Raw genomic sequence first — 14420 nt, 5'->3', positions numbered from 1 at the left:
TAGGTCACCTGAGCTGAACCCTATTGAGCATATATGGGATATGCTTAAACGGTGGCTTTCGAACCATCAATCTCGCCCTAGTACTCTTCTAGAGCTTCTAACTTCGCAAATATGGGTCAATATATCCCAATAAAAATTGAGTAACTTCATAGAAGGTCTACGAAGGAGGACATACAATGTACTAAATTGTATGTATAAATAAATTTGACCAAAAATATGTTAAATTTACTTTAGTTGTGTATTATTTTATTTTTCAAGTAAACTTACTTTTAATTTTAAAATATAAAATAACAAAAAGGTAACGGCAACGTGATTTGTAGATACTTTTTTCAATATTCCTAACTATTAAATGAGTTTGTTTCAGGGTCAGAAAATGAAAAATAAAAAAAAATACAACATAAAAAGTTTTATATTTGTTTCATGCAAAGAATAAAACTCATGCTTCAATGATGTGAATAGTATATTTTATGTTGTACGATATTTGATATTGTTTATTAATAATATCTAGTTAAAGATTCCTCTAACAACCTGTTTTTAAAACAATTATTTAAACAAATTAAAAAGTAAAATGTTTATATTATAGAATCTCTTACCTTCCAATTAGGAAAACTTCCAAGTATACAAACAAAATTTTGATCAAAAGTTAAAAAGTAAATCATACATTTAATCGCCTTAGTTAGTTGACATAAAAATAAATAATATTTCCCAAGGCCTTTATTTAAAGTTAAATAATGGTTAGAAACAATAAAAAATGCACTTAGGTTGTAAAAATTGTTATTGCAAAAATATTTAGAATTTACAGTCGACGACTAGGTATGCTTTAGAATCAGAGACAGATAGATATAAAAAATAATACAACATAAAAATTTGGTACATAATGTAGTCAATATAAGTATATACATATAAAAATATAAAATTCTTAGATCACGCAAAAATTACATTATTATACACAGATATGAACATAAAACACACACATACATTCATTAGTACAAATTTATTTAACTACATTTCGTAACCAGGTGAATATGTCCTCCTCGTTCTGCGAAACCCAGTTAATGTTCAACTTGATGATCTCCAAACTTTGTTCCAATGATCTGGCGGCCGATCCAACATTCATTCCATTAAAGTAAGATGATACCTGCAAATAATAAACCCCATCAACACCTCAATTAACCCATAGAAAGTGACACTTACTTCGAAATAGTCATAAGGAGTCGATAAATGTGCAGTAACTGCTGATATGAGTTCGCCCATCATGAACGTGGCGTTGCCGAAAAGCGAGTACATAGTCGGCCAGTACGCCTTCAGGTGTCTCCAAGCCAACAACCTCCCCTCCGGATTAGCTGCCACGACAGCCAGTACAATTTTAACGTCTTGCGGCTTCACCATGTTCCTGTCCAATGTCTCCAGCAGGTACCTCTGCAACAACCACGGATCGGACGCAACGCCAAGAGCTTTCAGCAGCAATTTCCTTTCGCTGGGTATCTTGGTGGTGTTGTAAACGTTCCAGCAGTGCTGCCACTCGATCATTCCACCATATTTTATGCCCGCTGAGTAAACAACTTCTTTAAGATTCGGGTTTATTGATTTGTTGTTGTGCATCCAATCATAAAACTGTCGTTTGGCCTGTGATATGGTGTCGTTCAACTCACACAGCACGGCGGCTGATAAAATTTTCGTCCTCATAAGTCTGAAAACAAAACCAAATTATTTTGTTTGCCACAAAATTAATTAACAGTAGTGGTACTTCTCCAAGTGAGTGCCTTCGTTCTTCCATCCCACGTAGTTGACGACGGGAGTGAGGATCTGTCGCATATACTTCAAAAACTTTTTGTAAGACAAAGACTCGGATAATCTCCTGGCCCAGGTTTGAAAATGTTCGATGGCAGTGGCCCATGGGATGTAATCCCTCTCCTTAGAAAGGTACAAACTCATTTCTAAAGGAATGCTGGCGTTCAACATTCCAGCTCTGCACAAGGTGAAGGCATCATCAAGAAGACTGGCTCGATCAGCCGCATTTAAAACGGTGTGGTTGGTCTTGAGGAGGTGGATAAGGTTCTGCCAGGTCTCTTCATCATACATCACTCGGTAGAATCCAGACTGGTTTACGTTGGCCTTTATCCATTTTATGTCTGGGCTAACTTCGAACCTCACTGGAAATAATGATGTTGTTAATTTTATTGTGATAACTAACTTGAGAGGTGGTACCATCAGTCATGTTCATCCACACGGTGTTGACTGTTTCAGTGTCATTGCTGGTGATGAAGGTTAACGGCACGTACCACTTGTAGTCGAATTTACTTTTGGGTCTGCTTCTTACAGAGCTGTTGACGTTTTCAATGGTCAGAAGGAATCGTTCTTGACTTGCCACTATTTCATTGCCCTCTCTCGTGATGGTGATTAAAGGGAAACCCATTTGGTGTGTCCAGGTCTCCATTATGGTCTTAAGAAGAAAATAATTATCGACCTACTCCAATAAATATCGAGATAACTCACCTTGACTTCTAAAGTTTGGTTGGAGTTCCTGCTGAACACGTTCCATAAATCCTTAGTTTCAGCTATGCTGTACTTGTAGCTAGATAAGTAATCCGAAATTCCGTTAGATAAAGTTTCTTGTTGTAAAAATTTACTTAACATATGTAAGATGGCAGCACCCTAGACATAGACACAATGTTACTTCCAGTTTTGTTTTTATTAATTTAATGCTTTACCTTGCTGTAAGAGATAGTATCAAAAATAGCTTCAATTTCGGCCGGATCGTGAACAGAGACCGAAATTGGATGACTACTACTTAGAGCATCTAGAGCTAGGGCAGGTTGTGTTTTATCTTTTATAAATTGATCCATCATTTTCCACTCAGGGAACAGACTATCCACACCTATGTATTCTAAGAAGCTGGCGAACCCTTCGTTCAACCACAAATCGTTCCACCATTTCATCGTCACCAAGTTGCCAAACCACTACAAAAAAACCTTGGAAACATGTTCTAGTAAGTAGGAGATAACTTACTTGATGAGCTAATTCATGGGCAATAACAGTTGCAACCCACTGATGAGCAGTGATGGAAGTCTCATGTGGGTCATACAAAATAGCTGTTTCTCTGTAAGTAATCAAGCCCCAGTTTTCCATAGCACCAGTGGCGAAATCAGGAATAGCTACTAAATCTACAACAAACGAATACTAACCAGTTTCTAGCAAATTATCTATACCTTACCTAATTTTGGAAGAGGATAAGAAATTCCGAAAAAGTCTTCGAAGAAGTTCAAAATGTGCGTGGCAGTTTTCAATGCGAAGGAAGCCTGAGAAATGAACGGTGGCGGTGTGTAAACCGACACGGAAACACCACGCTCCGTCTGATTGTTAATATATTTGTAATCGCAAATAATGAAAGCAACTAAATAAGTACTCATTTCAACCGTTTCGTGGAAGTCATCGACCAGAAGACCTGTACCCATGTAAAACCCAACGTCGCCGGTGTTGGCGACGGGAGTGTTGAACAAGGCTATGTGGAACCGATCCCTGAATATTGTCATTTTGAATTTAGCCTTGAAGTGGGGCTCGTCGAAGCACGGAAAGGCAGACCTCGCGTGAGTCGGTTCGAAATGCGTGGTGGCCAAGTATCGCCTCTCGCCCTCTTTGTTCACGTAACTGGAGATGTAAAAACCTTCGAAGTCCGTGTTCAGCTTGTACCTGAACATCATCTTCAAGGTGTAGTTGTGCCTTTTCCTGAACTTCTCCTTGATTTCTATGTAGAGTTGTTGGGCCCCTACGTACTCTAACATTCTACTGATGGTCAAATTGTGGCCTCTTTTGTCCTGGACTATTTTTTCTGTTATGGTTATGTTTTTACTGTGCAAGAGTACGAAGTGGGTGTCCCGTTCGGCGTGGAATTCTATCATTATTTGTCCTTAAAGATGCACAATTGGGTTTATGTGACCGTCTTAAGTGTTTGGCAACTTACCTCTAACATCTAAAGTGGTAAGGTTTGGATGAATGGTAATATTATATCGGATTGGTTTAATGGCATTGGGAAGACGTAGGTTATTCCAAGGGAAGACCTGTCCGTTTGTCGCCCGTGGGATGAACATTCTAGTCATGTTCCAGTCATCATCCACATAGTTTGGAGGTTTCTCGCCAGCGCAGGTACAATCTAAGATAAAAAGTGCGACGTAGATAATCTAAGGACAATGATGTCCGAAGCTTACCACTTTGGGGTCCGGTGAAGGCGATGATGAGGGCGATGGTGAATAGCAGGGCGAAAACAATGGTGGCAATGCACAGTGCCCGATTGTGGGAACAGGCAGCGACGCCATTATTCTCGTATAAGGTTTTTTTGGTGGTGGTCTGGCTGTTCCGGTGTCCGTGGCCATGTCCGGTTGGGCTCTCTGTTCCTACAACACCACCTGAGTCACAGGGTTGGTTAATGAACGATGATGAATTGCGGATTGATGATTGGGTGAATTGTGCTGAAGCACTATGAGTTTGATCTGTACCTGTAAGAAATGCAACATCGTCAACATCTTGATCGTTCATAACTCTCTGGTGATCGCGTCTCCACACTACTGCCTCGATGCTTTGGTCTCCGGTTACTAGAGAGACCTTTACCAGGTTTTCTCGATATCTCCCCTCCACACTAACTCTTATTTAGACTAAACCTGGATGGATTTTAGTTTCAATTACCGCTGTCCGGAAAACAAACAACACTTTATAATTAGATAATAAGAATTATGTGCATTGCAGTTTTATCTAGCTTAATCTATGTAGTTTTCATGTATGCTTATACTGGAACATTCCTTTTGGAGCTTTTTATCTAGATTTTAATACTCTAAGTCCAGACTTGAGTAACTTTACTATTCTGCAGAAATATTTTGAAGCTAATTACTTAAGCTAAGTACTGATTACTTACCAACATGTAGGTTTATGTTTTTACTTATTAATTCTAGAGATAAAACTTAGAACTACACCAAATTATATGGTCTTTTTAAAGAGAAAATGGGTTTGAAGCTGAAACTTAAGATACTTAACTATACTGTGATTTAAATGTAAAGTTAAAGAATCATTTACTAAGAAAAATAAGGTATTATTGGTAATATAAAACAAATAAATTAAATTTGTGAGATACTAAAAAAATGGGGGTCAAAATGTGGACTTTGGTGAAAATATGAGTGGATATTTTACTCAAAAACTGTACCGGTACACACGTGTGACTTGATTCAAACATATGCGGATAAAATGACCGTATTGCAGCGCATGATTTGTAGTAACCTTTGAACAATAACACGAACCACCCCGTCCACAACCCCCCAACAGTACAGGCCAAAAAAAGCATACATGCCGCATCACCAATGCACATAATTCTCACCTCTACTTATAACACACATCGAACAACCGCTAGATCAGATTCAAATCGGTACAATCCATCTTAAGTGATATGTTTTAAGCGTCCAGCACGTACCGGACCACGATAAACGACCCAGCGTAAAATTCACACCCTCCCCTCTCTCTCTCTCACACACTCTCTGTAACAAAAAAAAAGCGACCCGAATAGTTTCACAGACTGATGCGACTGAACACGGACTCCCCGAAAACGTAGGACGAAACTCGTTCGTGGAAAATTGCCCACCGGCAAAGAGGCAACATGTACCGAAATCGACGCGCTCACACCATCATGCGCGTGAACGATGGTCCGAGGGGCGCAAGTCACCCCGTGTCCGTCCCGTTCCCGGTCCGCATCCCTCACGATGTCGGGCCTCTACCATCCCTAAAACGGCCCCGGCACCTGACCCCTCGCCGATTTCATTAATCTCGCCGCCGAAGGAGTTTTCTCGCACCATTGCCGCCCCCCATTGCGGATGAGGGGGTGGTTTTTTTTTTTTAATTTAAGTCGGTTTTCGACGTTTATAGATTGGATCATGTACGATTGGATTGGATTGAACCGTTTCACGTCGAATTGATGCGTTTACTTGAAGTGTTGGGTCAAATTTTTCAACAATTTATTGGTTTTAATCAGTTTTAAGAGGTTTTGTTAATTTTATAGTTATGGTTTAAATTTTTTGTTTAAAAGTTTAGAACAAGGTTTTAATTAGGATTTATATTAATTAGTTTAGTAAATTTCAGGAGGCTTTAAATAATTGTTAAGTTTTGTAACAATACGAGGTACTTTAAAATAAAATTTTGGTATTTAAAATTACACGTTAAACACAGTCAACCACCTTCTTTTTATTTTTATTATCATATCACTTGATCAATTTGCATTCAATTACAGACAGATCTAAAATTTCTAAATATGTCTAACCTAGTATTAGTAATATACTATTATAATATAATAGTTAAGGTCACTAAAACTATCTATTAGTATAAAAAAAATACTACAATTTTATTTATTTAAAAATTATAAGGAAATATTTATGTAATGATTTAATGAGTTCTTTAAACTACACTATATGGAAATTTTAAGTGGTAATTTTGCATCATTGAACAATAACTACTTAACCAGACAACTAGATAGTCAAAAAGAAGGAAAAGGAAAGATCCCCTAAAAATAAATGCTGATTCATTAGAGATTTATGAAGAACTAAAAGAGATAGAAAAGATACAATCTAAAATTGAGATTGAAGTACACTATTTTTTATCAAATAAAACCTATAAATATTATTGAATTTTGGAATTTTAAGGAAACTTTTGAGTTTATTGAATTTCTAATCGTTTCACTACATTTATTTGCTTTTAAAATATACAGAGTGTCCTAAGATAGTTATCTTCAGGGAATGACTCTTGTGTAATGTATATCAAAAATTAATTGATTTGATCGTAAACAGCCTTTTTATTAGTTCACTTTTTATTTGTTTATAATGAAATTTTGAATTTTGGTACCAAATTTGAGGAATATAATTTTAATTTCATAATTTTATTATTGATCTGTTTTTTGTTTCTCTTTTATTCGGTAAATTTAATAAAATTATACAAATAAATATTATATTCCAACTAAAATTCAAAATTTCATTACAAAAAATTACAAGTAAATAAAAAATAAGATAATAATTTTCAAATCATGATCAATTTATTTATTTATTTATGATTAAAATTATAAAAATAAAAATTATATTCCAACCAAAATATAAAGTTCCATTATAAACAAGTAAAAAATTTAAATGTAAATAAAAAGTTAGACAATATTTCTTCTCGTCTTTTTATTTGTCTATTTTATTTTTATTTGTTTATTTTAATAAAATAATAAAATTATATTCCAACCGAAATTAAATTTCCATAATAAACAAGTAAAAAAATGAACAAGTAAATAAAACATATTTTCTTATTTTATTTTTACTTTTATAATGGAATTTTGTATTTTGGCACCAAATTTCAGGAATAAAATTTTTGTGTTTGTTTTAATAAAATAATAAAATTATAAATAAAAGTTATATTCCAACCAAAATACAAAATTCCATAATAAACAAGTAAAATATTAATGGTAATTAATATTATTATTTTATAATTTATAGTAATTTTTACTTGTTTATTTTGTATTTTGGTTCTAAATTTCGGGAATATAATATTTATTTTGAATATTTCATTATTGATCTGTTTTATCTTTGTCTATTTTATTCGGTTAATAAAATAATAAAGATAAAAATTATATTCCTACCAAAATACAAATTTTTGGTAGATAAATTAATAAAATTAAAATAAAAATTATATTCAAAACAACAAAAATTTCGTTATAAACAAATAAAAAAATTAACAAACAAATAAAAAATAAGAGAATATTTTTATGTTCTGATTTATAAAATTAAAAAAAAAAAAAAATAAAAATAAAATATATTTGCGACCAAATTAATTAATATTTGATATATGTTAGTTGTCCCCTGAAGACAATTCTAAATTTTTTTTTCTTTACTTATATGTTACAGTCAAAATATATATTCACAAAGATATAAAAGGTAATTGGTATTTCCGTTCACATCAAATGCCAATATTTTTTTATTATAAATAAATCTCAATCTCAAAATTATTTTATATTGTATTAATATGCTCCAACACCTTATATCTAAAATAAACATTTACAGAGTTATTAATAAAATTGTGGAAAACATATATTTCCATAAATGTGCTTTTAATGATTTCAATTTTCATATTTATCAATTAATATTATCACAAAAATCGACAATAATGACTTACACGAGTCCAATGAACTTTTTTCACTTTTTTTTCTAATGTAAATGAGTAAATATTCATTTTAACATAGGGCAAACTTCAGGTACAACTACCTTTTATCATAGTTCCAAGAAAGTTACTGATATTTAGGTAATAAGTAAGCGGAAATACCAAAGACCCTGTATAATACATTGGACACCTTTTAGGGGCTCTAGGATACTCTTTTATTGAGGTGTATACCAAGAATGAACGTTTCAATTTTACATCTGTTAATTGTAAAGTTCAGAAAAGGAAAATGATTCAGAATTTTATGTACAATTAAAATATGCACTAACGTTTATAAAATTCAATTCCAAAAAACAAAACTAGACGTAGCAACTGAAATTTATATTGATTGATTTAGTTCTCTATGAACCAGCTAATTAAACCACCCTATATATGAAAATCATCACTAATTTTTATTATTTAATTTACAAGCAGAAACAGATGCAAAATCACCAATTATTAATATAATTGTAGATGTATCTTTGTGCACACTATTCTAACTTTAATCTAGTAAAATAGTCCACCACTGCATTTGTTTATTTTTGTCCAGAACAAAATCCAGCCGGTGAAACGGTGAATTATTTTACTAGAAAGTTACCGTACATGTTATCTGAACAATAATAACAATAGTGAATAAAAACGCTAAAGCTACAGTCTTTCAAAAGTCGTGCTTGTTGTAGTTGTAAAAAAAGTCAGATAAAACTAGCAAAACAACGTTGTGGATTTACCTCTTTTGTGCTCGTAAAGAAAGGTTGCAGTATATGAAAAGGGGGGTTTTATAAATCTAGGACAGAAAGTACGTGACAAAATCCATGTGTGAGGGCGGTATTTAAGTTAAAAAAAAAAAAACAGAAAACGTAGCTGAAATTCAAGTGACACTTCACCTACTCTCATAAATCTGCATCTTTGACTTCCATTTCAGCTTTTGCATAATTTATATGTTTTTGTTCCATTTTATATTCGCATAATGCGACAATTTACTTGTTTCAATGTGACTGTGTTGATGAAGCTGAATTTGTAATCAACTGCCTTGAGATAAACTTTAAGTTTAACAAGCTATTTAAGTTGACTATCAGTGCTAACATCAATGGTAATTATAATAATTTTTTGATTGGTAACTTATTATGATCAATAAATCACAAATTAAACGTTACTTTTGTTATAAATTATTGTAAAACTGAGTTGCTACTAAAGTGAAAACAAAAAACATGCTTCAGTGTGCCCAAATCCAAATCCATCGACACAGTTCTCGATATCCAATCAACGACTGAATCGATAAAGTTTACAAACAGTGACAATTGTGCGTGTAAAAAGCGGTGTCAAGCTACGTTTTTTGTGAAGCTTCAAAGCTGCACAGACATATTCTTTCAGCCACCTGTTAGAATGTGTCTGTTATGTCTGTAGACCATTGCTAGGTTTTTTTTTGGTAAAGTTATTATTTGGACCCACCTTGTCTTAAATTGCCATTCTGTGTTTGCTTGAACCTGCCCATCGGTTCCAGCCTGATGACATCGGCGGATTGTGAAGAAGACCCTTGTGGCATACTGTCAATTATTTGGCTATCAATTATTTAGGTCTAGACCTACTTTTTGCATTATGACTAATGTTACTACGTTACTACTAAAGGAAGTTTATCATTCTCATGCCTTTTTACTATCTATTATACCTGTCTAACTAGATTAGTTATTGATACAAGGATGTCTTTATCTGGTGTATTAATTTAAAACACTTTGAGTAGCACATTATTTTCGTGGTTTTTCGGACCTAATTTGTGTATTTGTGAGCGTAGAAACGTTTGTGAATGACTGTTTTGGGGTAGCCACAGTAGGGGTGAACAGTTTTAGTTGCACTTATCGATTTTAAACTCTTAACAAAAACTAATCGCTTATATTCCTCTATTTTCAGCTCTAAATATTTGCAACATACATTAAATTTTTCTTATTATTCCCACATAATATTAGCTTCTCCCTTTCCGAACTTGTCATTTTAACAGAGAAATATTCAACACGTGACTTTGTTTCGTATTGATTTTCCGCGTTTCCTTTGGTCTTGTCCAGCGCCGGCGTCGACATCAAACACTTACTGGTTTTCCTCGATTAATTTCCGATGTTTTTACGAGGGGCAAACCAAATTTAAAGTTCAATTTGTTATTAAATTAATTTTTGACTACTAAAAATTTCATTCAATATTTAATACAATTAAATATGCAAATAAATATTTAATTTTCAATATGACAAAGTTTATCTGTGTAATTATGTCATTTTATAAATATTTTTTTTAATTTAGATAAAACTATCTAATCTATCAATTAAACTATTAATATATTAATAAAAATACACATTCAAGTTGCAGATAAATTTAAAAACTGGAAAAATAAAAATATTCACAACGCTTTTCCTAAAATCACTTTTAATAAGTTGTATCAGATTATTAATCGATGATTTATAAGTTTAGCAAAACTGTTTTCTTTACCTCAAGAATTATTTAATGATTCTATCTTGTATTCTTACATAAAAAGTAAATATATTATAATTATCATATAAATTTATATATTTATCAGGACGTCATTGAGTTATTTTTTTTAAATTACGCATTATCTAATCGGTCTATTAAAAAGCAATTAGCTGATAATTAACAATTGTAGATTCTACATAAACTAGACACACAAATTTTATTTTTTTTAAATGCGGAAAAACATTAATAATTAATTTGTGTGTTCTTAAAAAATACCATTTATTCATCATTATTATGTTAATTTATAATTACATTAAAAAATATTAAATAAAACGTAGTAATATTCATTTTAAACAAAATATTTTTATACTAATTGTCATAGTGGTCATTATTATAAGAACTTTTTAAAATGTTAAATATTTTAACCATAACTTTAATGTAAACTGCTAAAATAATATTTATCTATTATAAAAACTATTATATTCTTATTCTATAAAATGTTACATACAGTAGGAAAAGTGTCTGACCCATATGAATTTAGAGAGAGACATTATGCATGACAGAGACAGTAGAAACTACTCCATAGTGGGAGACTTACTGTCTCTATTGCACATGATTTCTCTTTCACGATTCAGATGGATCAAACTCTTTTCGTACTGTATATTTTTCTGAATTGAACTGCATATAAATATAGGAACTTTAGAAATCTTGTAGATCTGGTGTCAAAGGAAACCCATCCACTAACCATCTTGTCAGAGTCCTTGAACTAATTTCAGAAAGTCCTATTTCCTCCAGGATGGCTTTAATTTCAGTTGTCGATAAGACTGGATTATTTCTTGCCATTTTAATTATCCAGTTATCGATTTTCTTTCAAGTTTTTCGAACTCAGACAAATTATTTTGCTAGTTTCTCTAATTTTTTTAATAATATGGGAAACGATTGACTTATTTAGCCATTGTAAAGTCTTAGCCATCTTGTCCTGTTTCTTTATGGCTTGGTAACACTGAATTATATTTTTTTACAGTCTGACTTCGACTAATGAGAATAATGATTATTATATATAATTATAGTAAGCAAAAGGTTGCTAGTAAAAAATCAATTTAAATTCACAGAGGGCAATGATAGGCCATAAAGTAAAAAGTTGCTATATTTTTGTCCATTGAAAAATAAAAAAAACACCCAATTTTTTTAAAAATAAATTTTTATTAATCAGTTTCATACTGGACTCAACAATAACAGAAAAATGTACTGGCATCTAATTGAAGTAGTACATACATTTTAATATATTTTAATTAAGTTTGCTATACTACTGTATATCTTAAAGTGACATTGAGCTAATTTTGTGGAATTACGCCTTATCTTAAGATTAGTTACCTAATAATTAATGTAGTACTTGTTGATTATATGTAAACTAGTCGCACAAATTATATATATATATATATATATATATATATATATATATATATATATATATATATATGTATATATATATATATTTAATACAAAAAAATTTTCATATGTCAATTTATAGGTACATTAAAAAATCCCTTAAAAATAATTTATTCATTCAATTTTAAGCAAAATGCGTTGGCAAAGGCAAAATATAAACGAAAGGTAAATAAAAACTCAAAAAGAATATGTAAGACAATTATTACAAATTCCCAATAAACTCGCAAATATATATTGTGCTGGGCAGTGTATGCGTAGTTCGCAGCGTCGACGCACCTGAAAGTATGTAACCAGGTTTACAAATATTTAAATGCAATATAAACAAAATGCCCCTAATTACAATGTCAGCATCACACGATTCGTTGACCATACTTAAACTTAAACCACTTAATCAGCATGCCCAACTTAATTGCTGCGTCGGACTGTTATAGAATATTTCTAATAGATAAATCCAGTTGTAAAGTTCATAGTATTAGCGACAAAAAGTGTGATAACCGTTTTTAAAAATAAACGTGTAACATAATCGTGCAATTGACACGATAAAGTTAGCTGTGACCCAATAGATTTCTGGCGAAATATTGGGCACTCGAATGTGGCAAAATAATGTTGCGAATAAATAACCACAGTCGCTTGAAATCGACAGGAATGGAGTTACGCAGTTCGAACAGCTGAATACACGAAGGAAACGGATTGGAAAAATGTCGTTGTGCCGAACGATTTTCACATGTTTGTCAAGGTTCAGTTTGGAGAGGAGTAAACATAACCTATTATGCAACGTATTGCCAGTGAGTCACAGATACGATTGTGTACATTTTTTAGGACGATTCCGCCAAAGCCACAACATGCCCATCAAATTTACCAAAGGTGACTTCAAATTTTTAGACTATGACTGTATTGGTTTTGATTTGGATAACACCCTGGCCAGATACAAAGTGGGTGCCATGATTGAGATGGAATATGATATTATTGCTAACTATCTGATAAATCATAAGGGTTACTCAAAAAAGTACTTATCAAAGTCACTGGATCACAATTTCATAATGAAAGGTCTGATAATTGATAATGATAATGGAAACTTATTGAGGCTTGCCCCCGATGGCACCATCATTCAAGCCACACATGGTACCAGATTTTTAACAGAGGAGGAGGTGCTTAGGTACTACCCAGATAAGCACTGGAATGCCACTGATTTGTTTGTGAATGATCCTTTACAGACATGGAATGGTCCTTATGCCACTAAGATGCGGGCCTTATTAGACTACTTTGACATTATAGCCAGCATGGTGTTTGCGAGGGCTGTGGACACAATTGATGAAGAACAAGGAGTACAACAAAAATACACAATCTATGAAGACGTAGTGGATGCTTTGCAAGAAATGTTTGCCAGGGAGCATTTTCAATTAAACAAGGGAGCATACTTTCCATTAATGAAAACCCAACCCGACAAGTATTATTACAAGTGCAGCCAGAATTTACTCAACTGGTTGTCGGAATTGAAGCAAAGGGGGAAGGTTTTATTCCTGATAACCGGCTCCCACATCGATTTCGCCAGCCACACTGCCTACAACACTTTAGGTGAGAATTGGAAAGACTACTTCGATATTATCGTGTGCTTCGCCAAAAAGCCAGGCTTCTTCACCCTCAACCGCGACTTCATCAACGTAAAAGACAACCGGGAGGTCCATCCTGCGCCGTTCCACGAATTAAAAAGGGGTCACATCTATACCCACGGCAACTGGAAGGACTTGCACAAGTTTCTGACCATCCATTCCGACAAACCCGACCCGAAATTCCTCTACGTCGGCGACAACCTGATTCAGGACGTGTACACCCCCAGCGTGCACTCGCACTGCGACACCGTGGCCGTTTGCGAAGAACTGGAGGCCGAAGGAGTGCACGGACATGATCCTTGGCATCCGGACAGTCAGTTTTTGGTGTCGACAGTTTGGGGATCGTATTTTCACTGCCACAAAACGAATTGCGTTACAAATTGGTACCAAATAATGAAGAAGCACTCTAAATTGTGCGTGCCCAGCTTAGAATTCGTCGCTACTTATCCGGTAGATTATGTATTTAAAACGGAAATTTGAATAATGTAGTAGTTACCTGTTGTTACCTGTTATGTAATAGTATTTATATGTTTTATTTTATGCTATTTATTTTCAGTTTATTGACTAAAGTAGGAAATTTTATATAATCAATGTTAATATTTAATACTCAAAATTATTTTATTTATTTTTGTTACGAATACCTTGCACAACATATTTTTATATTTGTTTACTTCAAATAAATATTAATTTTATTATTGTTATAACATA

The 14420-nt window shown here is 33.1% G+C and overlaps 2 protein-coding genes across 4 annotated transcripts; one reads left to right on the top strand and one right to left on the bottom strand.

The window, feature by feature from the left end:
• Positions 1-757: 757 nt before the first annotated feature.
• Positions 758-5726, bottom strand: LOC109594909 (endoplasmic reticulum aminopeptidase 1). 3 transcript variants are annotated; one of them, XM_049961282.1, is made up of 12 exons: positions 5363-5726; positions 4494-4682; positions 4206-4403; positions 3962-4150; positions 3215-3907; positions 3010-3164; positions 2712-2960; positions 2497-2655; positions 2209-2443; positions 1748-2153; positions 1195-1690; positions 758-1138 (listed from the first exon to the last, which is right to left on the bottom strand). In XM_049961282.1, the coding sequence occupies exons 2-12, from the start codon at positions 4531-4533 to the stop codon at positions 995-997; spliced, it is 2964 nt and encodes a 987-aa protein (XP_049817239.1). In that variant the 5' UTR covers positions 4534-4682; positions 5363-5726; the 3' UTR covers positions 758-994. The 3 variants fall into 3 exon arrangements, with proteins under 3 accessions (XP_049817239.1, XP_049817241.1, XP_049817240.1); XM_049961284.1 differs by having other exon boundaries at positions 4206-4391; XM_049961283.1 differs by lacking the exon at positions 5363-5726 and having other exon boundaries at positions 4494-5341.
• Positions 5727-12443: 6717 nt separating this feature from the next.
• On the top strand, positions 12444-14420 carry LOC109594894 (5'-nucleotidase domain-containing protein 1). The gene has a single exon (XM_020010155.2). It carries the CDS (start codon positions 12801-12803, stop codon positions 14190-14192), a length of 1392 nt encoding a protein of 463 aa, XP_019865714.2. The 5' UTR covers positions 12444-12800; the 3' UTR covers positions 14193-14420.

The sequence above is a fragment of the Aethina tumida genome, chromosome 1 (genome assembly GCF_024364675.1).
Source record: "Aethina tumida isolate Nest 87 chromosome 1, icAetTumi1.1, whole genome shotgun sequence".
NCBI classification, from domain to species: Eukaryota; Metazoa; Arthropoda; class Insecta; order Coleoptera; family Nitidulidae; genus Aethina; species Aethina tumida.
This window is presented reverse-complemented; position numbering and strand designations above follow the sequence as displayed.

Coding starts and splice junctions, on each gene's coding strand:
- LOC109594894 (XM_020010155.2), top strand. CDS start 12,801: ATGTCGTTGTGCCGAACGATTTTCACATGTTTGTCAAGGTTCAGTTTG.
- LOC109594909 (XM_049961282.1), bottom strand. CDS start 4,533: ATGAACGATCAAGATGTTGACGATGTTGCATTTCTTACAG. Junction 1,691..1,747: donor GAAGGCACTCACTTGGAGAA/GTACCACTACTG, acceptor TTTTGTTTTCAG/ACTTATGAGGACGAAAATTT. Junction 1,139..1,194: donor CTCCTTATGACTATTTCGAA/GTAAGTGTCACT, acceptor TATTATTTGCAG/GTATCATCTTACTTTAATGG.